Here is a 23,411-nt window from a genome sequence, read left to right on the forward strand (position 1 = left end):
CCACGCTTTAAATGGAGCCCCAAGGATGCTGAAAATAGGCTCTTTGCCCTGTCTCCCCACCCCCACCCCCACCCCCACCCCACTCTGTTTTCCTTCCTTACACTGACCTCAGGTTGCAGAGGCCAATGACGACAACGCACTCACTGTGACAGGACTGCAAACTAGACCTCCTCTTAGTTTCTGTTTATCCCCAGGGTTTCCCCTCTTCTTGGTATTTTTAAGTCACACCAAGGACTCCATGGAGCCTGCAGAGGCTCTGTCCTCCTGCCTGGGGCTCTCAGCTCTGGACCTGCCCCTCTGTGGCTGCTCCCAGCCCATCCGCGCTGACTGGGCCAGTGTCCCTGAGCCCCGTCCTCGTCCTCGCTCCTCTCTCTCATCCTGTACGCAGGCTGTGTCCCAGCCTCTGGAGCCAAGACCACCCATGGAGAGGGCATTTAGTGAAACGGAGCCATGGCTATCAGAGACGCCAGACCTGCCCATGCCTACAGGACAACTGTGTGCAATTAATGCACTTACCACTTCCTCCCTGATTCCTCCAAGGTCAAACCTGGGGTTCTGTGAGCCTACAGAGGAAGCACGCTGCACCTCGGGCCTCACTTCTGAGTAGGACTCGAGACTAGAGCCCCCTCTGGAGGCCAGGACTCCTCAGACCCTAACCATCTCTCACACACACACACACACACACACACACACACACACACACTGAACTGCGAGGCATCTGGAATCTCTCTCTATTCTCTCATTCCCATGCCTTTGCACATGCTGTGACCAGGGGTCAGCAAACGACAGCCTTCAGACTGAATCTGTCCCACCGCATGTCTCTGTAAATAAAGTTTCACTGCAGCACGGTCACCTCATTCCCACACTCACTGTCCGTGGCTGCTTTCGCGCTGCAAAGGCAGAGCTGAGTGGCTGCAGCAGACCTTATGGGTGACAAAGCCCACAACCTCACTATCTGGCCCTCTACAAAAAGACGTGTGCTCACCCGTCATGGCTCATTGTTCTTTTTTTTTTTTTTTTAACTTATTTATTGATTTGAGAGGGGTTGGGGAAGAGACTTGTTGTTCCACATATTTATGCATGCCTTGGTTGATTCTTCTAGGTGCCCCGGCTGGGGATAGCACCCACAACCTTGGTGAGGCAGGATGAGGCCCTGACCACGGCTTTGGCCAATTCTTTGAGGCTCAGCTGAACTGTATGCCTTCGATTCTCAACCATGAGCACTCACACCCTCCGCCAGACCGGCTCCCGTGAGCCTCGCACAAGCACCGCGGTAGCTCGCACCACACTGGCAATTACTGGGTTACATGCTTATTTTCTGCACCGGTTGGGCTTTCGTGTCAGAGAGACACGTTACATTTCCGGCTCTGCCACGTTACACAGGGGGTGGGGGCGTGCTACTCTCCACATCCGGTCTCCCCAGCTTTAAAACAGGGATTATTGTCCACATTCCAAAGCTGTCAAGGAGTCAGTGGTCTAACAGATGCCAAGTTCAAAGCAGCCGCCTGAAGACAACAGCCACACACATAAAACTGTTCTCTCCCCGTGTTGTGCCCACGTCCATCCTTCGAACACTTAAGGGGCACCCAATACAGTCATCTCAACAGGTGCCTTTTACAGAAAAAGGGGAGGAAAGTGGGATTTTTCCTGGAGCTCGATATCCAGGAGGTAAACCATGTCAGCTGAGGCTGCTGGCCTTAGAGAGTCAGGAGCAAAGTCAAGGCACTCACTGGGCCAGACTTTGGGTTAAGTGACCAAGGCTCTCTGCATTTCCCCAGCCGCATAAAGTATAAGGGGAATGAAAATATATGCAACCAAAGCTCTGAGAAGGAATAAATGCACACAAATGCCAGGAGTTACAGTATCCAAAGGGTGGAGGATTTGGTATTAATATACAGGTGAAATACAGAGAAACTCTGTAGTGAAATGACACCCAGAGGCCCTGGGGGGTGTGGGGTGGCTGCTAGAGCCTGTGAGGCCAGAAGATCCGACTGTGAGACCCGCCCTGTCCACTCTGCAGCAGGGTGACTGAGCCCCAGGCTCCTCAGGGGTTAAAGCCACCTCTCCTCTCAGGAGTGCAGTCACGATTAAATGAAATCATGTGTATTTATAGATCCACACGGAACCTGGTAAAAGCGGGGCCTCCACAAGCCAGAGTTAGAGGTGGAGCCTATCAATGAACCGAAGACCCGAGTGCCGAGTGGAGAGCTGCCCCTCACACAGGCCTGTGAACGTGCAGAGCTGCAGTGACGCCGGCATGGCGCCCTCCCACTCCAGGCCTTCTGTGCCCGACACCTGAGCAGGGGCGGCCAAGGAATCACAACTCTGCGTCTGGGGGCACCAGACCGGAAGCACTGCTCCTCTTGGACCAACAGCAGTCAGAATAAGGACTCTTTAAAAAGCTTTATTTCACGTCTCGTTTTCACGGAATTGCTCTATGTTTTCACTGTATTTGGAGCAGGTGAGGTAAGTTCTAGGCTTACGAGAGGCCTGAGGCTGACTCGGCTGTGCTCCACACAGACCTCTGCTCAGAGCTTCTCAGCCAGCCCGCCTCGGGCACCTCCCAGGGCGACCCGCCCTCTGCTAAGCAGCTCAGCCCTTCCTAGTCAGCAACCACTATTGGAAGGTTCTTCCTTAAGTAGAGTCCAAACCTGCTCCCTCCCCTAATCCAGGCCATGGAATAACCGATCCAGGTGTAATTCCTGGCTCCAGTCACCCCTCACCCTTAACATTCTAGGCAGCAATGGTTCCACTGCACCCAGAAGCCAGAGGTGCTGTGACCACAGGTGTGGAGGAGAATTCTATTAAAGTGCACGCGCGCGCGCGCACACACACACACACACACACACACACACACACACACATACACATTGTGGAATAAACTTACCGTATTTTCCGGCGTATAAGATGACTTTTTAGCCCAGGAAAATCTTCTCAAAAGTCGGGGGTCGTCTTATACGCCGGGTGTCATCTTATAGGGCGGGTATATCCCAAACTCTATATTTTAACTGGAAAAGTTGGGGGTCGTCTTATACGCCCAGTCGTCTTATACGCCGGAAAATACGGTATATAAAATGTATACGCTCTATCACAACTTAGCTATGAAAAGTTATTTTTATAAAATAATATTTTCAGCATAAAAATGAAAACAGTTATTTTACAAAAGCCTACATTGAATAGATGTATGAATTTTAGAAGAACAAATGACTAGGGGTGAAGTCTCTTAATTATAAGAAACTACTGATAATTTGTGTTGGTCACCCACCTAACCATCGCCACGGTGTTGCCACATGGCATGTCGGCACTGGACTCACCACACACGCACACTCACACACACTTAGTCACCGGACACATATTTGCGATGTGACTCCTACACACCAGGCATCACGCAATATGCTGCCCAGAGTACAAAGTGGTAGGAAATAGGTCCTGCTCAATAATAATAATAATGATAATAATAATAATGATGATAATAATAATAATAATAATAATAATAGAGCTTCTACATAACCAGGATTGCTTGAGCCTTTGGAAAGGTTAGGACTGAATCGTACCTGATTGATGGTCTTTTCCATTTGCACCAAGCCCAGGTTGGGTAGTGTGTTTTTTATAAAGTCAACTATGGTCTCTAGGTTTTCATGCTGCAGAATCAAGGGCTTATGGCTCCCCAACAGACTTAAGGCCACTTTAAATATGACCTCTGATCCCTGAAGAAAGATCATATCTGGGAAAACACAAAAATGCAGAAAGTTGAACCAGACCAGTTTCTGATGAAATACCATTCAGTTTCCTTTTCCACACATCGCAGGGCAGGGCAGAGGGAAACATGACCCCAAACTGCAAGTTTTATTTCCTTTTTAAGAGCCTGACATTTCAGATAGGGTTGTCAAGGCAATACTGCAAACAATAAAAGAAATATAGGTAAACATACTACTAAGATTTTGTCACAGGTTTAGATAAACATTTTTATTTGCTCCAAAAATATATTAAATTCAAACATGCATTGAAAAATGGAAAAATTTTTATCAGTATATTTTTTCCAGGAATGTTCTAGATTTTAAAGGAGTTACTAACATGTTTTTATGGGTAAAACAAAGGTTTTCGGACATAGAGCATCAGATATACAGCATTTTAATATAGACATCTAACTATACAGTATAAGAGAGAGTAAGTAAAAAAAATGCCTCTGTTTCCTCTATTTTGAAATAAGGAGTTGAATGAAAAGACCTCTAAAAACTCTAAATGTCTGCTCAATTCCAAAAGTGCATTATTAAATATAAGTATACTGAATTTTAGCTCAATAATGGAGTAAAGCTCAGCCCTAGCAACTGGTGGGTGACTAAATTCAGGCAAGTTACCTGACAACTGGAATAATCCTATATAATAAAAAGGTAATATGCAAATTGACCCTCATGCTCTCACAAGATGGCTGCCTACGACCAGGCCAGCGGGGATGGGGGGGTTAGTGAGGGACGACCAAACAACTGAACAAGCAGGCTGCGTGGGGCGACCAGGCCAGCGGGGGGCGGGGGGGAGGGGCAGTTAGGGGCAACCAGGCCAGCAGAGGGGGGCAGTTGGGGGCGACCAGGCCAGCAAGAGGAGCAATAAGAGGCGATCAGGCCGGCAGAGGGGGCAGTTAGGGGCGACCAGGCCGGTGGGGGAGGGGGTGCAGTTGGGGGTGACCAGGCTGGCAGGGGGGGGCAGTTGGGGGTGATTAGGCTGGCAGGGGGGGCAGTGAGGGGCAACTAGGCTGGCGGGGGGGGCAGTTGGGGGTGACCAGGCAAACAGGCAGGTGAGGGATTAGGAGCCAGGGGTCCAGGATTGTGAGAGGGATGTCCAACTGCCGGTTTAGGCCCGATCCCGGATTGGAAAGGGTGCAGGCTGGGCTGAGGGGACCCTCCCCCCATGCATGAATTTCGTGCACCAGGCCTCTAGTCCTATATAATAAAAGGGTAATATGTAAATCAACCGAACAGCAGAATGACCGCTCGCTATGATGTGCACTGACCACCAGGGGGAAGACTCTCAATGCAGGTGCTGCCCCCTGGTGGTCAGTATGCTCCCACAGGGGGAGCGCTGCTCAGTCAGAAGCTGGCTGGTGAGCGCAGTGACAGTGGCAGGAGCCTCTCCTGCCTCCGCAGCAGCGCTAAGGACGTCCAACTGCTTAAGCTGGCAGTCGGACATCCCCTGAGGGCTCCTGGACTGTGAGAGGGCACAGGCTGGGCTGAGGGGACCCCCCAGTGCATGAATGTCGTGCACCGGGCCTCTAGTGTACATATAAGAAAAGATATAGTTTATTTATTTTTTTTTTAAATATATTTTATTGATTTTTCACAGAGAGGAAGGGAGAGAGATAGAGAGTTAGAAAGAGAGAAACATCAATGAGAGAGAAACATCAATCAGCTGCCTCCTGCACACCTCCCACTGGGGATGTGCCCGCAGCCAAGGTACGTGCCCTTGACCGGAATCGAACCTGGGACCTTTCAGTCCGCAGACCGACGCTCTATCCACTGACCCAAACCGGTTTCGGCAGAAAAGATATAGTTTAAAGATGATAGCATAAATCTGATTAGAGGCAACTGTCAATCTGTCTCTCCCTCTGGCTACAGGGTAATGGAAGAGACCCGGAAGCTGGAAACTCCATCAAGTGGAGGAAGACAGAGCAGGTGGGGAAGAGCCCCACACTGTGCCTCTCTGGGTGGTTCCATGGGATGACATGTAAAAGCCGTGAAGACACAGAGGAGCGGCTGGATGCTGCCGTGCGTAAGGGAAAGGTGTCAGAGTGGTGTGTGGGTCGCACACAGGGCAGACCGAGGTGCCGACTGGCTGGTCAGCCTCGGAGGTGCGCTGTGGCCTGCACGAGGCCTGAACCACCTGAGAACACCTGGTGCCGGTGGGGCACGGCCCTAAGCGATGCTGTGCTGAGGTCAGCCCGTCTCTCTCAGGGCTCAGGGCCACAGAGTCCACAAACTTCACAACTGCTTGTGACTCAGGGCAGCCCCCAGGGAACCAGAAGTTTCCACGGCTGCCTCCCTCTTCGGTTTGCCTGCAGAGGCCGATCTCTGACTGTCGAGTCTTAGGGGAAGTATCCGCGTTCCAAGGCAGTGCCATGGAAGAATCTTCCCGTGAAATGTCTGCTTTACAAAATACAGTGTTTACCGTGTAAAGCACCACTGCAGAAAATAAAGAGATTTAAAATACCACCATAAACACAGTGTATTTTTAAACAGAAAAGACATTTCAAAAGAAAAAGTAAATTTGAAGATTCCGTGGTTTAAGCACAAAGCTTTCCTTTCAGTATATGAACATTGAGAGCTGAACAAAAACTGATGGCATTTGTCAGACTATCTAGGACATGTTAGCCAAGGGTCCAGGGAATGGACTGCACTCCCTGGAAGCACATCCTATAGTGGCAGTTCACTGTCGCTGGTCTCTGAGCGACAAGAACCTTAAAACTAAATACAGCACCATTTGGGGTGGTGAACACACAATAGACAGTTGATGTGTTATAGAACTGTACACCTGAAACCTATATAACTTTATTAACCAATGTCATCCCAATAAATTCAATTTAAATATTAGATACAGTACCAGTACCTAAGCCAATTAAATAATTACTGGGGAGCTTTTGAGCATAAACAAATACCGTATTTTCCGGCGTATAAGACGACTGGGTGTATAAGATTTTCCTGGGTTAAAAAGTCGTCTTATACACCGGAAAATATGGTAGCTGAATTAAATCAATATTAATTTTCAAAAGGAAAAAGAAAAAAGTTAATACCGTATTTTCTGGCGTATAAGATGACTTTTTAACCCAGGAAAATCTTATACGCCCAGTTGTCTTATACGCCGGAAAATACGGTACATAATCCATATCAGCAGTCTCTTAAGGTTAGCAATGAGTCCTCCAAGTTTTATTCCTTTATGATCTTGGTGTTTATAACAAGTCTACTTAGCAGAGCGTTTCCTATGACTCTAGACTCAGACTTTTCTGGACTGTATGAAAAAAAAAACAAAAAGAATTTTAGAGAGAGTTGAGGTTTTTTTAACTCTCTTCATTAGTATGTTAAAAAAACAAACAAAATAAAATGTAACTGGATATGTTTACTTTATTGGGTCTAATAAAATATATATATATTCCTGCCTGACTGGCGTGGCTCAGTGGTTGAGCGCAAACCTATGAACCAGGAGGTGGTGGTTCGATTCCCTATCAGGGCACATGCCTGGGTTGCGGGCTCGATCCCCAGTGTGGGGTGTGCAGTAGGCAGCTGATCAATGATTCTCTCTCATCATTGATGTTTCATCTTTCTCCCTTTTCCTTCCTCTTTGAAATCAATAAAAGTAAAAAAAAATTTTAAAACACACACACACACACACACACACACACACACACACACATCTCCGTGAGAAAGTGATTTAATTTCTCGCATTTGAAAATCACTGTGCAAGAAATCACCCCGCAGCCCTGCACTGCCCAGCTCACAGCGCGGGCTGCCTCCCTTTCTTCTCTCCTTCCTCACACCGCCCAGAAACAGGCTCAGGGCTTTACCAGGCAGGAAGTAAAGGGAACCTTAGATTCAGCTGACTCCTGCACTTGGCAAATTATTTGCTGAGAACAACGCGAATAGCTACTTTCCTTTGAAGATGCTCCGGCAGCTGTTACTGTGCTAACGGGAACGGGAACTCTATTTGAAACTCCCCGTGACATAAAGGGGCAATTTTCCCGTGGGGGGGAAATGATAAACGCCAAGCGCACGGCCAGGGAGCGCAGGTATCCTGCATCTTTCCCAGCCACCTCTGTCTTTGTCAAGGGCAATCACTCGGCCTAACTTCCTCGGGAGGCTGCGGTCCTCCGCTGCGACCAGGAACAGGTAGGAGGGGAAGGAAGCGTGGTGACAGCCCTAACAGATTCTGCAAACACTCCCTTCATCACCACTGTGCCATGTGGCCGAAGAGCCATTTTCCTGGCTGTACAAACAATCTTGCTTACCCGTCTATTTCAGTCCTTGAGCCTCTGAAGCCTTCCTCACATTACAGGTGGCTTCTGTGTGTGTGTTTTTTTTTTGCCAAGCCCCTAGTTTTTACATCCCATCTCCTTGCTCATCTACCTGGAATTGTATCCTATAGAAACCTTCAGGAGCCTCCTCTTCCATTAGGAGCAAGCCTGGTCCTTTAGCCCCAAAGGCAGACCCCTCTACAACTGAACTGGAAAATACAGGAGGAGGCTATTTTACACGATGTGATGCCCACACGGAAGGACTGACTTTCAGAAAAGCGTCATTACCAGGCGCCTTAATGATGGTCAGGGCATAAACATCATTGGCAGCTGCCCCTCCAAGCAGCATACACTTAAATTCAAGGTGACCTATTAACTAATATACAAGCCATGCTGACTGCAAGCTGAGAATCCTTGACTTACATATAAAATTGTGAAGAGCTAACAAAGGTCCATTTGTTTTCAGGGTTTATCCAGGCCTAAAGACTTATAATGAAATGGGCTTCAGACCAAAAAAGACTCCAGTGTGTGAATGGCACGCTTTGGATTTAAAACTGAGCAATCCACCATGACAGGGGTTTAAACAAACACGGTTCAAGTCACCGATGCTAAGTACAGAAATGGTTTTTAAAAACCTATCTTTTCCAATAAAACAGTTTGTTTTTAAGGACTAATGGGATGGATTGTGCAAAAAAAAAACACAAAAAAAAACAAACAGTAGTTTGTTTTTTGTTTTTTTTTTCCAAACTGACAACATGACACAGTGTGTCTTGAGCTCTCACTTCCGGCTACAACTCCAGGCGCCCTGAGCCCCTAGCCAGCAGGACGTGGACTCAGGACAGCAGGGTCATCTTTATGTAAATGTATAAGAAACTCCAAGTCCCACACTGACTATAGAACAAAGCGAGAAATAGGCGTGTTTTCCAGCTTTTATCTATGACGTCATTAGGATGAGCGTCATAGAGTTCCGAATACTCATTTCCAACGCAGAGCTTGTTTGTTTGTTGTCAGTGCCTCCTACCCACTGAGGCAGCCTAAAGGGAGATTTTTTTTCTGGAGATTTATGGCCCCGGAGCCCAGGACTGTCCGCAGGCAGCAGCTTTGGTGCCTGTGGCCAGCAGCAGTGATAACTCAGCGCTGGCCCTCCTGTCCAGGCCCCTGCCCACCCTGTAATTTGATGTCTGAGCTGTTTCAAACCATTCACAACACCCCCACCCCCCCCCCCCCACTCCCCCTCTCAATCTCCACTCCTCTCCATTACCCTCTTACGACTCTCTTTGAATTTCCAGAGTAAGAAAAGTAAAATACACTGAAATTTTAGGCAAGGAAGACTGAAGCTTCCAGTTGGAGAGCTTATAGTTTGTGTGACTCTTGTTAGTAAACTAAGCAATTTTGAGCTTTTAGTTCTTTTTAAACAATAGTATAAATCCTTCATGAACTCTCACTATTTGTTTCACCAGGAAGTGTTTTGAGTATCTCTTTTCTTCAATGCTTATTTTTTTAGGAACAGAAAATAAAAATGCACTTGGGAAGTAGTTATACAAAAGAGGGGGTTAGTAAACATTTTAAGATCAAAGATTCTTCTAGTAAAATCAAATGCAAACTTCTTCTGGATAGAAGTGCATAATAATGAAAATCTAGCACTTTGGTAGGGACGGGGGAGAGGCAAGAAGATAACTCACCACCCACTTATATTAAAAAGCAAATTTTAGGATTTCTAGAATTTGGATATACAAGCTATTTACCCAAAGCTGCCTAATGTAGTATGTACTCTCTCAATGTTTGTGAACATTCCTTAAATCCCCTTTAGATGTTCCCTAATTCTAAAAACAGATGTAAAAACACTTAAGATTACAGATCTTTAAGCTATCAGGTTATTGAACATACTAGGTGTACAAGTTAATAATGGCGGATTTTGTAGTGAAAGAAAACACAATAATTTCAAGAGAAACATCAAACGTGCTCTATTCAAAGTAATGTCCATCGCTACCTACACATTCCCCCATCATTAGGTAATTTGTGGATACCGTCCCAATAGAACTTTTCTTGTTCTGAGGCAAACCATTCAGAGACCCAATTTTCCACTTCTTCGTACGTTTTTTAGTGCTACTCAGAAAGTGCGTGTGCCATCGATCAGAACAAGTGGTAATCTGAAGGAGCAAGGTCTGGTGAATACAGCGGGTGGGTTAATACTTCCCAGGCAAGACCTTTTAATGTGTCCTTAACTGTTTTTAAAGTGTGTGATGGTGCGTTATCATGAAGCAAAATTACTTTGCTGTGTCTTCTGGCACATTCTGGTCGTTTTACAATCAAAGTGTGGTTCAAATTGATTATTTGTTGTCGGTAGTGATCAGTATTAACAGTTTCACCTGGTTTTAGAAGCTCTTAATACACCACACCTTCCTGATCCCACCAAACACAGAGCATTGTCTTCTTTCCGAATCGATTTGGCCTTGCAGTCGATGTTGATGGTTGACCTGGATCAACCCATGATTTTGTGCATTTGGGATTCTCAAAATAAATCCACTTTTCATCGCCAGTCACAATCTGATGCAAAAAAAGACTTTCTTTCATGCTGTTGAAGCAACATTTTACTGATGACTTTTCGGTTTTCCATTTGTCTTTCGTTCAGTTGATGTGGCACCCATTTTCCTTTCTTTAAAGCCTTTCCCATTGCTTGTAAATGATCGGAAATTGTTTACTGAGCAATGTTTAATCTTTCTGCAAGTTGTTTTTGAGTTTGACACGCATCTTCATCCAACAGTGCTTGTAATTGTTGGTCTTCAAACTTTTACGGTTGACCTGGACGTTCTTTGTCTTTCACATCAAAATCATCACTTTTAAAGCATTTAAACCAGCGTTCACAAGTATCTTGAGATGGAGCATGTGCACCATAAGCTTCCCAAAGTATACGATAACTTTTTCTTCAAAATAAAGTAACGAATTAAAACTTCCCACAAATGCTCTTTTTTTGGCAAGAAATTCAACATTTTGAAGCATAAAAATATCTATGATGTTAACACCTTCAGAAAATTTGACATATGAAGTTTTGAAGCTTGCTATCAATACAACAAAATAGCATACATATCAAATCGCATATATATCAACATGTGTAACTCCATCTATTGAAAAAAAAATCCGCATTATTAACTGGCACACCTAGTAAATGGCACTTTATAAAACCACCTGATGTTGGGAGGGACCACCAATTTTTTAATAACCTCCCCGTCCACAGAAAATAAAATACAAAGAACCCGAATTGTCAACGTCATTATTTCATGCTGCGGTAGGGAAAGCACCTGGTGCAAGCGCTGGCTGCGCTCAGTGTTCCACTGGGCTCCTGGCATCCAAGAGAATGCACCTTCCCTGCCACGCAAGGCAGTTTTAAAATTGTTTCTGTTTTTTATTTTTTAATTGATGTATAATAGACAAGGCGGTTTTGAGACTTTGCACGTGAATACCCATTTTACTTTGACAGGGACAATCTTCTTGAAAAATAAATCAAGAGAATGGGAGATGGTTTGAAATGTGAACAGCCAACGGCTACAGAGGGGTGAGGAAGTGGAAGTGGCTGTGACATTTGGGAAGATCAGACAGGGGACATGTGAGGACGGAACAGTGAGTTATCTACACGGAGGTGTCGGAGGTGTCGCCAGGAGCCTGATGGCAGAGAAAAGGAAGAGCCCAGGGCAGGGAAAGAGGAGGAAGGAGAGGGGGAGATGCAAAGAGAATCCAGTAAGAACAGTAGCCCAGAAGGCACTGGTCAAAAAGTTCTAAGGGCGATCGGTGAACATGGAGCATCACAAGCCAGGGAGGCTGGGAAACGCCTTCTGGCACACCGGCTGGGGCTCCCTGGCCGAGTGTGTAAGACGTCAGCCCAGTAGTGAGGGAATCAGGTCTCATCCCACAAGATGAAGGCATGTAGGGAAGCCCCATGATTGTCAGAAGTGACGGTCTTGCAATTCACAAAACCCAACCCTGAAACTTAGTGTCAAACAACACCCCGTTCTTACCGAAGACACAGGTAGGAAAACAAGAAGCCTCACCGTGGAGGACATGGAACACGGGAAGGCTGGTTCTGGCAACGTGCACCCCCACTTACCGAAGACTCTGGCCACAAATCCCAGGGGGAACTGGGAGGCGAACACGGTGAGAAACCAGGGCGCGGCGTAGAGGCTGGGGCCGATCTCGTGCTCCTCCAGGTGGTTGTAGAGGTCTCTGTGGTAGTCGTGGAGGAGCCGCGAGAGCTGGTACATCTGGATCTGCAGGGACACAGGGTCAGCGCTCACTGTCCGCTGCGTGTGCGCAGTGACTGCCCCACTCACAGGACAGAGAAGACTTCCTAGAACCTGAAACATTCTATTTGGCTCAGGATGTCCTTTTTTAAAAAGTGTATCTTTATTGTTGAAAGTATTACAGATGTGCCCTCCCCCCCCCCCCCCCAATGACCCCCTCTATCCCACACCCAACCAGGCCTTCACTGCACTATTATCTGTGACCCTCGGTTATGCACAGATGCATAATACGTTCTTTGGTTCATTAATCTCAGCTTCTCATTTATCCAACCAGAGCTTCCTGGGTGCTCACTGCATGCGAGGCCCTGACTGATGGGTGCAGGCCCAGAACACTAACATTGGGTCTCCTACCACTTCCTTTCTTTTTACCATCCCCTCGTGTCCTTGGCTGAGAGTATCTAAACCAGGAGTCCTCAAACTTTGGCCCGCGGGCCACATGCAGGTGTTTTTGCCGTTTTGTTTTTTTACTTCAAAATAAGATATGTGCAGTGTGCATAGGAATTTGTTCATAGTTTTTTTTTAAACTATAGTCCGGCCCTCCAACGGTCTAAGGGACAGTGAACTGGCCCCCTGTTTAAAAAGTTTGAGGACCCCTGAATTCTAAACTTTCGTCTTGTGGAAACACTTTATAAATTCTCTTACGAATACAATTCCTAGCAAAACTTCAACCCAGGGAATCGGAAAACACGTGCCAAGAGTGAAGCGAGCACACGTGGTGCCTCTGTGGGACGGTTCTGCTGTGCCCGCTCAGTCGGTGAGTTCCCTCTGGGCCCCCAACACTGAAGCAGAGGGTTCCCTTTGTGGAGGGCGGCGGGTCTGGCAGGAAGCCCGTGATGAGCCCCGGGCTCAGCCCAGAGCCCAGCAGCGCCGCCGCCCCAGCCCAGAGAAACGATGGCCAGAGCGGGTCGGCTCCCTGCTGAGATGCCGGGGGCGGGCAGGGCGGGGGGAGTGTGGATGTGCATTGTCCAAACTGGACCGAAGTCTTTCCAGGTCTCGTAAGTACCAGCTGTGGCCTGTTGTTGTTTTTATTTAAAAGAATCTAATCACCAAGGTCACAAGCCCCCAAAAGAGTTGTGTGTTACAATATTAAATGACATAAAACCTGAACATTCCGCTCTTAGATGGCAGGGATGTCTGGGTTAAAGCTAAGGGGAAGAATGCAGGAGGAGCCTGACAGGATGTGTGGAAAGTGTGATGTGGGTCAAAATCTCCTCGTGAGTGGAATGGCCTCCTTTTACGAGATTTATGTCCCTGTGGCTCATATTCAGGGGGAAGTGAATTGGACGTTTACCCACACAATTGGGTGCTAACGTCACCTTTTCTAAGAATACTTTCTGAGGCTTTGCAATCACAGTATCTTGCTGGTAAATGGTCACATAAACACATGATCCAACATTCAGGAATATTTCCCAAGTAGGATCCGGTTTTCCCACTTCTGAAGGTGCACAATCAGCACTTGGCACTTAAAACACTCTGCTGTTTGCTTTCCTTTTGATATGACCGCCCTCCCGTCACTGATTCATTCAACAAACACTGACTGGGTGTCTACTTCATCCCAGGCACTGTTGTTCTAAGAACTATGGATGCAGCTCCAAGATGGATCCAGAAAATAAACAGGGAATTTCAGGCAGTGAGAGTGTGATGCAAAAGCAATGAGACAAGGTATCATGATACAGTGTACACGCCTGGGGTGGACGTGGAGGGACGTGGTGGTCAGGAGGAGCTTCTCCTAGGATGTGATATTTGAGCTGACCCCTGGATGACAAGGGGGAGGGGAGGGTGGGACCCCGTGCGTGGGATCCCTGGCACAGGAAGTGGCAAACACAGTGGGAAGCAGGAGTTAGACCGTCTGAAGATGCTTTGATGAAGAATAAAAGGGAGGGCCCCAGACACAGAGGGGCTAGCTGTGTCACCTGGTCAAATTCTGTAACCCCTCTGAGCCTTAGGGTTCCCACTTACAAATTGAGCCGATTAATAGTGTGTTCCCGAGGGTCAGTGAGGAGATCAGTGCCTACAAAACACCCGGGTCGTGCCTAGCAGAGTACATTCTCAGCAAAGATCGCTATTATAATGCTAACTGATGGTGGAGAAGCTCCTTCGTAATAACACTGGCGTAACTAGGTATGGTGGGTCTGGCAATATTGGGGTGAACACTGTGAAGTGTATAACTGTCTAACCACAATGCTGTACACTTGAAACTAACATACTGAATGTAAGCTGTAGCTAAAAAGTAAAACTTTTTTGTTTTTTAAAGAAAAAGCTCTTTAACTAGATCTGGAAAGGAATCATAAACGTTTTGGCCTCTGTCTCCCTCAAAGACAGACGGAAGGTTCTACCTGCAAAATAATCATGTCCGGCCGATACTGTTTGCGCAGCCCCCGGTCAAACATCAGAAACTTGAGCATGTGAAACGCCTCTTCCTCGCCCATGTGCAGCAGCAGGATGCCGGCCACGAAGCTGAGGCCTTGGCAGTATCCCACTTCCTGGTCCAGAAGCGAGTAGGCCTTCAGGATGTTGTAAAGTGACAGCTGCCCCGCACCCAGCTGGGCCGAGAAGTACGGGTGCGTTGGAAAGGTTCGACCTGTGAAAACGAGACCCATCAGTCGTAGTTTTAAAAAAAGAAAGCCGGTGAATCAGAAATCCGATGGCCTGCAGGTTACGGCAACAGCTCTTCAGAAGCCGGGTATCCTACGGGAGCTCTGTACACAAGGTCATCTGGTTGTTCTAAGAATAATGTTTGCAACTAACCCCTCAGCAAGCATTCGTGGTGTTGTGTGGCGGAACAAATGAGAACTGCCACAGGCCCTACAGATACCCGGATTTCCATCGGAAACAGAAGAAAACGGCCTGCCCTCTAATCGGACAGGAGCACCCGTCCCAGCACCCTCTGAAGGCGGCCAGGCTCTGGCGGGCTGCAGACCATCCCCGTCGCTTTGCCAGGCTGCCCTAGACCCTTTCCCGGTGCCTGCAAGGGCTCCGGGTCACACGCGCTATTTCTGTGCTTTTAAACCACAGGCAGTTCTTTGAAACGGACTGAGGAACGGGAGAGGTGTTTTCTTTTCTACAAAAAACACAGAACAGTTACCTTCCTTCCAGAAAGAGGTTAAAAAAACAAGTTCTCAACATCCTGATTATTTACACAAAAAGCTGGTATTCAGCAACGCTTTAAAGACTTCTTTTGTTAGGAGGCTTTTGTGGCTGATACTTGTCAAATCCACCTCACCCTCTCCTGGAATGTGACCGATGGGGAAATGTGTTTCCAGGGAGCAGAGAAAAAAATGCTGGGCCCCCAGCAGGGACCCAGGTGGGGATCCTGGCCTCCTCGGATCGGCAGAGGCAGAAGGTGAATCTGGGCCACAAGTTGACTGTCCGGCTTCCTTACTCGGCCGGCGAAAGGAAGAGGACACCCCTGTGTTCTGGCTCAGCCTCCTGAGAAAGCACTCATCCACCCAAGCGGTTCATCTGCCCTCGACTGAAGAGGGCAGATCCAGTCCCCTAACTACCTTCCTGATTTCTTGTCTTGTATTCATGGTTGGCCCGCTCTACCTCTTCCCCCAACCAATGTTCCCAAAACACACCTCACACATGTCCTCCCACTGGGAAACGCAATCAACGGCTCCCCAGTGGAGCTCTGCACCCTCACCTCCTCACCTACCCTCCCAGCTCCATCCTCTACTCCAGGGCTGACCTCGGGACTGCAAGCCCCCCCGCTCCCCCCGGCCGGGTCTCTGAACCCTTCCCGGCTGCGGGCAGAACTGAGCGTGCGCCAAGTATGGGATGCCTGCACATCTTCCTAGTCTAGGGTGGCATGCCAGCGGCCCTGGATGCGAGCCACAGACATCATGTGAAATTGTCAGTGGCCACGTGGGAAAGTAACAGGTGAAATTGATTTTACTAAGACATCCTGTTTAACCCCACATAGACAGAATACTGTCATTTTCAACATGTAATCAATATACAAATGATGGAGACATTCTGCATTCTTTTTTCATACTAAGCCTTTGAAATCTAGTGTATTCTTTACTGACGGCACATCTGCGTGTTCACCAGTCATATCCAAGTGCTCAACAGACACACACACTACCACGCTGACTGCACAAGTATACTGCTTTCTGCAGATTCTCAGAGGGACTGGAAATACACAGGAAGCTCCTCACTCCATTAACCACCCCCATCCCACCCTCCCTCCCCCCAAGCCTCCAAGCAGACCCAGGAGAGCGAGTGCCGTGTGCACAGAGTAGGGATGGGCTGGTCATTAGAATCACCAGCAGACCCGGCCGGGTGTGGTCAGCTCTGAGGGAGCGTTACGCCACCTAACTCTGGGAGGGAAAGCTGTGTGGTATGCAGTGGGCAGAGCAAGAAAAACAGAGCAATCCCTGGAAGGGACATGATAGGAGACTAAGAAGACCTGGGTTCTAGCACTTTCTGCCACTCAGCAGCTTGTAATTGGGCAAAGGACTGGATCTCTCTGGGCCCCTTGGTCACCCGAAGTGGATAACATGTGCCCACACTCACACGGGGCTGGATAACGTTGAGATCTGACACAGCTAGAGAATGTTCCCAAACTATAAAACACTGCCCAACTACAGTCTATTCTTCTTACTCTTCATAAGAAAAAAAATCTTGCAAAAAAGTTGATTAGACTAACATCTGATTTCACAAAGTAAATAAAGAAGCAGGAAAAGAAAAATCCATGAAAACTCAGAGTACGTCCAACCAACACGCGTTCTGTTCTTCTGGCCAGAACATAGATGTCACTTTTGAAGAAACACTGAAATGTGAATTGTCTCGCTCTGTCCTATCCACCTTTCCTGGGCCCTCAGCTAGCCGTGGTGCAGACTAAACAGGAAGTGCAGACTAAACAACTGCCTTGGCGAATGTCTCCTCTTGGTGAGCGGTGGGGGGAAGCCACGGGCCGCGTGGAGGCACTTCTCGGTGAGGCCTCCCTGCACCGCCGAGCAGGGCTGGCAGCGGCTCTCTGGAGCCCCCGGACACAGGCTTTGCCAGTTCAAGTGCAGAGAGAGACCGGCCCTGGCAGGTCCCTGGACAGAGCCTGGAGAGATGCACTGAGGGTACTAGGAACTGGAACTGGGAGCTCCTTTCCGGCTAGGGAAGGTGTCTGGAGGACGGGGAGGGAAGTGGACAGAGAGGCAGGGCTCTCGGGGAGGTGGCTGCAGGTGGTCTGCGGGGTGGGAGCCGGGCAGCATGGAGCTGATGTGCACGCAGCCTGGCCCTGCCTGTGAATGAGAAAGGCCCACCCTAGGTTCCCACAGACCATGCGCCGGCTGGGGGAAAGGCTACAGCAGGCCTCAGGGCAGGGGAGGCCACCCTGGGTGTGGCCATGGCAGACAGCTCCCCAGGGAGAGGGCCCCCCGGCCCCGTGCTGAGCTGGCATCTTCCTTCCCCCTGCAGGAAAGTGATTACATCTGAGCGGCAGGAGGCCGAGGCCGTCCTGGCCATGGAAGAAGGAGAGGAAAGCTAAGATAAGAGGACATTCGAATCAAGGAGGGGAAGCATGCTCCCCAGTCCTCCCCCAATCCTGGGAAGTGGGGGGGGGGACCCCACAGAGAAACTGTCTGTGTTCCCTCCCTTTCAACCTCCTACTCTGAATTCATTTTTCACTTCATTTCACATGACAGGAACATGATGTCATTTTTCCTGTTACTCATCACATTAGCAAACAGAGCTATTGCCAATTCACAGAGCTGCTCTGCTCGGGGTCAGTGGGCCACATGGGCACCAGCGCCACTCTGTCCCCAAGGTGTAATAACGGCCTGTCAGCATCCACTCCACCCAGCCATGTGTTTCCATGGGAACACGCGGGCTCCTGGGCTCAGGGGGCCCTTATTACACAGAGCCACAGCGGGTTTAGGCTGCCAGTTAAGCTGTGTGGCCGTGGTCACCATTTGACCTGTCTGTGCCTCAGTTTCCTCATTTCTTATCTCAGGGCTGTTGTGAGGGTCACGTGAGATTGAGGAGCTAGTGGAGTGCCTCATCTTCCACATCTCAAAAGACTCACTGAGCACGGGACAGGCTCTGCCCTAGGGGCTGGGGGAACAATGGGGAAATAGCCCCAGTCCAGCCCCCAGGGGCGTGCATCCGATGGGGAGAAAGGCAATGGAAAAGCTGCTGCTGCTGCACCTGGCTGGTGTTGCTCAGTGGTTGAGCGTCAACCTGCCCCAGGCACCAAGAGGTCATGGTTTGATTCCCGGACAGGGCACATGCCCGGACTGCAGGCTGGATCCCAGTGGGGGGCGTGCAGGAGGCAGCTGGTCATGTTCCTCTCTCATCGATGTTTCTGTCTTTCCTTCTCTCTCCATCCCTCTCTCTCTAAAATCAATAAAAACATATTTAAATAAGAAAAAAGCTGCCGCCGCTGCCATAGCACTGAGGACAGCTGTGGGGAGTGCAGGGTGCTCAGCAGCACAGGCTGTGTCCCTGGGAGCAAGGTACCCCCACCCCTCTCTCTGCGCTTCCATTTTCTCAGCTCTCAACGGGGACAGAATAACGGCTACCTGGTCGTGCTATGAGGATTACAGAAAGTAGTTTTAAGTAAACTACACTTGGTGTAAGGTAAAGTTAAGGATTAGCTGTAAATGCTAATGATAACCGTAGCGCTAGTCAATGTGGTAAGTGTCACTGGGGTGTGTGGGGGGATCAGCTATGGGTGGGACGGATGGCTTAGCAGAGGCACCTCATCCAGCCAAAAGGCAGGAGAAGAGGCTGTGCCAGGGCCAGTTTCTCAGAGATGACGTCTGAGCTTCGACCAGGAGCGACATTTGTGAAAATGACCCCGAGGGGTGCTGTGCGGCTGGACAGGAAAGCCTGGACGCTGCCTGAGCCAGCTCCCCCGATTCCTGGGCACAGCCTCCTCCCACCCGGCGGCTGCGGGACCTGCAGAGCCGGGCGCTGCCAGCCTGAAGCACAGGCGGGGGCTCCGGCAAGTCCCAGGTGGCGGCGGCAGCAGCCTGAACGAGCATTCGAGAAGCAGGGCCACGCGCCCTGAAAGCAGCAGGGCCGGGTTCCTGCGGCCTTCACACGGAGCCCACGGCCGCCCGGGAGCCCTGCCGCTGCGGGGGACAGAGACCCCAAGAGAGGCGGCCAGCAGAGAGGACGCACCCGCCGCCACCATGCGCCCCGGGACAAGCCAGAGGCTCTTCTGTGCATCATCATTACATCCTCGTTACACGTGTTCTTCACTGCGGCAGCGGCGCGTGTCCAACCCCTTGTTCCCATCGGAGTATTTTCAAAGCTCCTCAAGAGACAAGATGCCCACCCTTTTCCAAAATAAAGCTGCCCCCGGCGCACACAATCTGCTTTCTGCAGTCTCTCTAATAAACCCTGCTGGAAAGCAGTAAAGGCTAGGGAATGTCTCCTGTAATTACCCCAGGCCTCAGCCCTGACACTCACGTCTCCCAGGATGCCCCTTCGTTCGGCTATAAAGCTGCCTGTCAATAGGTGAATGACTGGCCGGAACCACCGTCACGCCTGGAGCCCTCGTGCCTGCCCCCGCCCCCGCCCGCTGAGCAGGCTCAGCAGCGGCCCGGGGAGGGAGAGAGCTTTCCATGTGTGCTTGGCCAGGGCAACCCTGATTACTCCAGGGCTTTTTTTAATTGAAAGGCTCGGTAGCAAAGCTTGACTGCTAAACCTCAAGGCAGATCACTAAATAACTCGGACAGTCTCCCCAGACTTCTCAAGTGAGTGCAACTTCCACCTCCACGTCGCATCGATCTGCAGACTCACCGAGGTCGATGAGAATGGCGTGCTGCTGGGAGGTGAGCTGCTTTAGGAGCTCTTTGTACGGCGTGTCCTTGGGCTGCTGTTTCCTGGGGAGCTGGTGCTTCAGGTGGTACTGCTCTGCGAGGAACTTCCAGATCTCACCCCGGTGATGACGTGGCACACCTTCGGGGGTGGGGAGGGTATGAAGTACAGAGGGACTTTATGCACAGAATACAACTTAATAATAAAAATGAGTTGGGTTTTAGTCCATCGATCTGAATTCTTGTTCCATTATAACTAGCAGCATAGGAAGCAACCAGAATTTTGTCCTATTTGCTTCCTTCCTTCCTTCCTTCCTTCCTTCCTTCCTTCCTTCCTTCCTTCCTCTATACCCTCCATCTTTCCCCTCACATCCCCTGACCCCCTCCCACTTTCCTTTCACCTTTCAAATATACACGCTTTTGGATTATGCTAGAATCTTCCAGGGATAAACGGTGGGTGGTAGGAGCCCCTACCTGGTGCCAATTCATCGTGCCCTGAGAGAGAAGACCAAGCATGTAACTCTACCACACAGAACGTCATCTCATAAAAGGGACGTGACCCAAGTGTGTGGACATGAAAGAAATCCAGAATCTCTCGCTTGTGCGAGGGGGCGTGCAGGAGGCAGCTGATCAATGATTCTCTCCATCACTGATGTTTCTGCCGCTCTCTCCCTCTCCCTTCCTCTCTGAAATCAATAAAAATATATTTAAAGAGAGAAAAAGAAAGAAAGAAATGCATCCTGAAAAACATGTTAAGTGATTTATAGTGGGGCTTTTTACAAAATAGCTTTTTCCAACTGGGAAGTTTTCCCAGTTATGAGATGAACAATTTCCTCTTATTACTAAATCGTTCCCATTAAACTTATCAGACCTTTATTTTTTTGAAGGAAAAAAACACGGGCTGTCACTGGACAGTACCACATATTCTCGTATTTAAGAGAAGGCTTAGATCTGTTCTTTAAAAACAAAGGGTCATGCACAGTGGAGCCAATGTGTTTGCTAAGAATGACCTGGAGTAACCTTCCCACACTCGGTTGTGGGAAGAAACCTGGGGGAGTCTACGCAGGCAGGGCTCTGGGTGGACAGGCGGCCACCTTCCCCCCAAATGTAAACACCTTTTCATTCTTATGACTTGAAAAGTAATACACGCTCACTATTGAAATCAAAAACTTCTGAAAAGCCAAAGGCATACAGAAGAAAATGAAAACTACCCATAACCAGAGTGACTATATAAATCACCATCCAAAGCAGGATGCTTTGAGAGCAAAGGGGAGGCAGGGTACTAATTATCTCGCTGGAACAAGCTGTGAAGCAGGGCTGTGCCAGGCGACCAGATGCACGGTCATCCTGCTCATTACTCAGAGGGCTGCGAACACCTCATGATGTTTTCCTACAGACACACGCACAACGGTGCGTGAGAACACGCTGGGCCGCCTTCTTTCATTTAGCGACTCCTTCTTTTGCATCAGTACAAACCTACCGTCATTTTCAGGGAGTAAGACACGGGTGTGGTCACATGGTTGGGGATTCTGGCTCTGTTCTATTTTTTGGCCTTTAAACAATGCCACAATAAGCATTCTTTCCCACCGCAGAACACTGCTGACTGATTAGCATCTAGGTTTCTGTACGTGGCGCTGCTGGGTCAGAGGTAAGCAGTCTGCATCCGGCCCACACCGCCCACTGCTCAGGTAGCCGGCCGCTTTGCAATCCCACTCCCAGAAAAGCACACTCGGGTTCATAAAGTTCTCCTTAACATCTTTTATTCATTAAATAAATGAGATCATTTAAATAAATCATTAAAGGAATCGTTTAAACCCAAGCTACACGTTGGAGTATTTAAAATCCCCCAGAACTATTCTTCCTTCTCCCAAGCTGACATCCTAATCCTGCAGCTCTGATTCTGTTTTAACTTGGAAAGTTCATAAATCCCTTCATTTCCATCACGTAGGGGCTCTTACCCAGACGGGGACTGTCCTTTCTTTTAAGGGCTTGGAGGTGACTTGGCCTCTACCTGGAAGGCCGAAGGTGTGGTTCTGACTTAACCTCATTCTCTTATTCTGAGCTACAAGCTGGACTGTGGCCATCTGTTTGCAGTAATTAGATCCTCTGTGCAGAAGCCAGCTGAATAACTGACAAAGCCCCTTTTACAGTGAGAGATACAGTTCCTGCCACGGAAAGCCAGGTGGCAATGCCGGGAACACATGCGGAAAGTCCAGGTTCGCCTCAGCTCACCTCAGTACACACATTGTTCAACCACTTATCCTTAACGCCACTACACCGGGTCCAGATACGGACAGTATTTCTAGGAGCCCCCCGCCCCCATAAAAAAATGCATGATGAAAACCAGTATACCAGGTGTCAGGCTTCTAAGAAAGTCCAACATCTGGAACAGCTGTCGCAGGCCCCGGCGGTTTACCTTTTGCAGAAGCAACGCCACCTGAAGACCATCATGCAGTCAACAGTGAAAGGGGAAAGAATGAACTCATTCTTTTCTCTGCTTCCTCCTTTTTCAAAACAGCGATCTGGGGCCATGTGGTGCAACGGCGAGCCTCCAGCAATCACTATGTGAGCACTGGAAGAGAGCTCTGAGATCCTCTGCTTGGTCCATGCCTCCCGCTCTAGCAGCCAGGAGGCCAGAGCCCAGGAAGGCGAGGACACCTGCCAGAGCTCACACAGGGAGCCCTGGCCCACCTGCCACCTGTTCCCCCACCTGCCGTATTTCTGGTCTCAGAGGACAGCACAGAGGAGGCACGGCTCAACCATAGGCAGGGCCTACGCTGCCTAGAACGGGGGTGGGAGATCAGCTCTGGCCATTACTCAACTGCTCTAAGCCCAAGTCTCCTTCTTATCCATAGAAAGGGAAAGTCATAACTAGTAATAACTATGTGTTACTAAAATGGATGCTGTCGAAACCCAGATAAAGGTTAGGTAATGCCTAATTGACTATTGAACAAAACCACTTGCCCCTTTACTCTCTTAGAGATGAATGAGGCATGTGTATCTTCTCCCATTGATCAGCTAATGAAGTCAGAAGAAAACCGTTAGATTTATATGTATCTGCAACCCTTTTTCTAAAACACTTGGTTATTCGGACTAGACTGGCCAGATCCCAGGAGCCCTGGAATCAGATTAGACTCACAAAGCCCCGCCCTTGCCAGCAGACACTCATATGCATTTTAAAAGAAATGGCTGTTTCACTTGAACACTGATAATCATTGATAATCATTGAAGTTAAGCTCTAACATGGTGCCTCCCCAACTATCTGTGATGGAGGACCAGGACCAGCTTTTCTTTTAAGATTCTCCAACCCACAGCAAACTGATCTTTTATAAAACACAGCACAAAATGAATTAGTAGAAA

At 48.8% G+C, this 23,411-nt stretch overlaps 1 protein-coding gene across 2 annotated transcripts in view; it reads right to left on the bottom strand.

Annotated features, from left to right (window-relative positions):
- The window catches only part of TBC1D1 (TBC1 domain family member 1), a 220,581-nt gene that overhangs the window by 8,049 nt on the left and 189,121 nt on the right, over nt 1-23,411 (bottom strand). For both annotated transcript variants that reach the window (XM_008140210.3, XM_054729566.1), the window contains 4 exons: nt 20,035-20,193; nt 14,628-14,872; nt 12,099-12,258; nt 3,555-3,724 (listed from right to left, as the gene is read on the bottom strand). In XM_008140210.3, the coding sequence (XP_008138432.2) occupies nt 3,555-3,724; nt 12,099-12,258; nt 14,628-14,872; nt 20,035-20,193 (734 nt within the window). The remainder of the gene's footprint in view (nt 1-3,554; nt 3,725-12,098; nt 12,259-14,627; nt 14,873-20,034; nt 20,194-23,411) is intronic.

Source organism: Eptesicus fuscus, chromosome 2 (genome assembly GCF_027574615.1).
Source record: "Eptesicus fuscus isolate TK198812 chromosome 2, DD_ASM_mEF_20220401, whole genome shotgun sequence".
Classification (NCBI taxonomy): domain Eukaryota; kingdom Metazoa; phylum Chordata; class Mammalia; order Chiroptera; family Vespertilionidae; genus Eptesicus; species Eptesicus fuscus.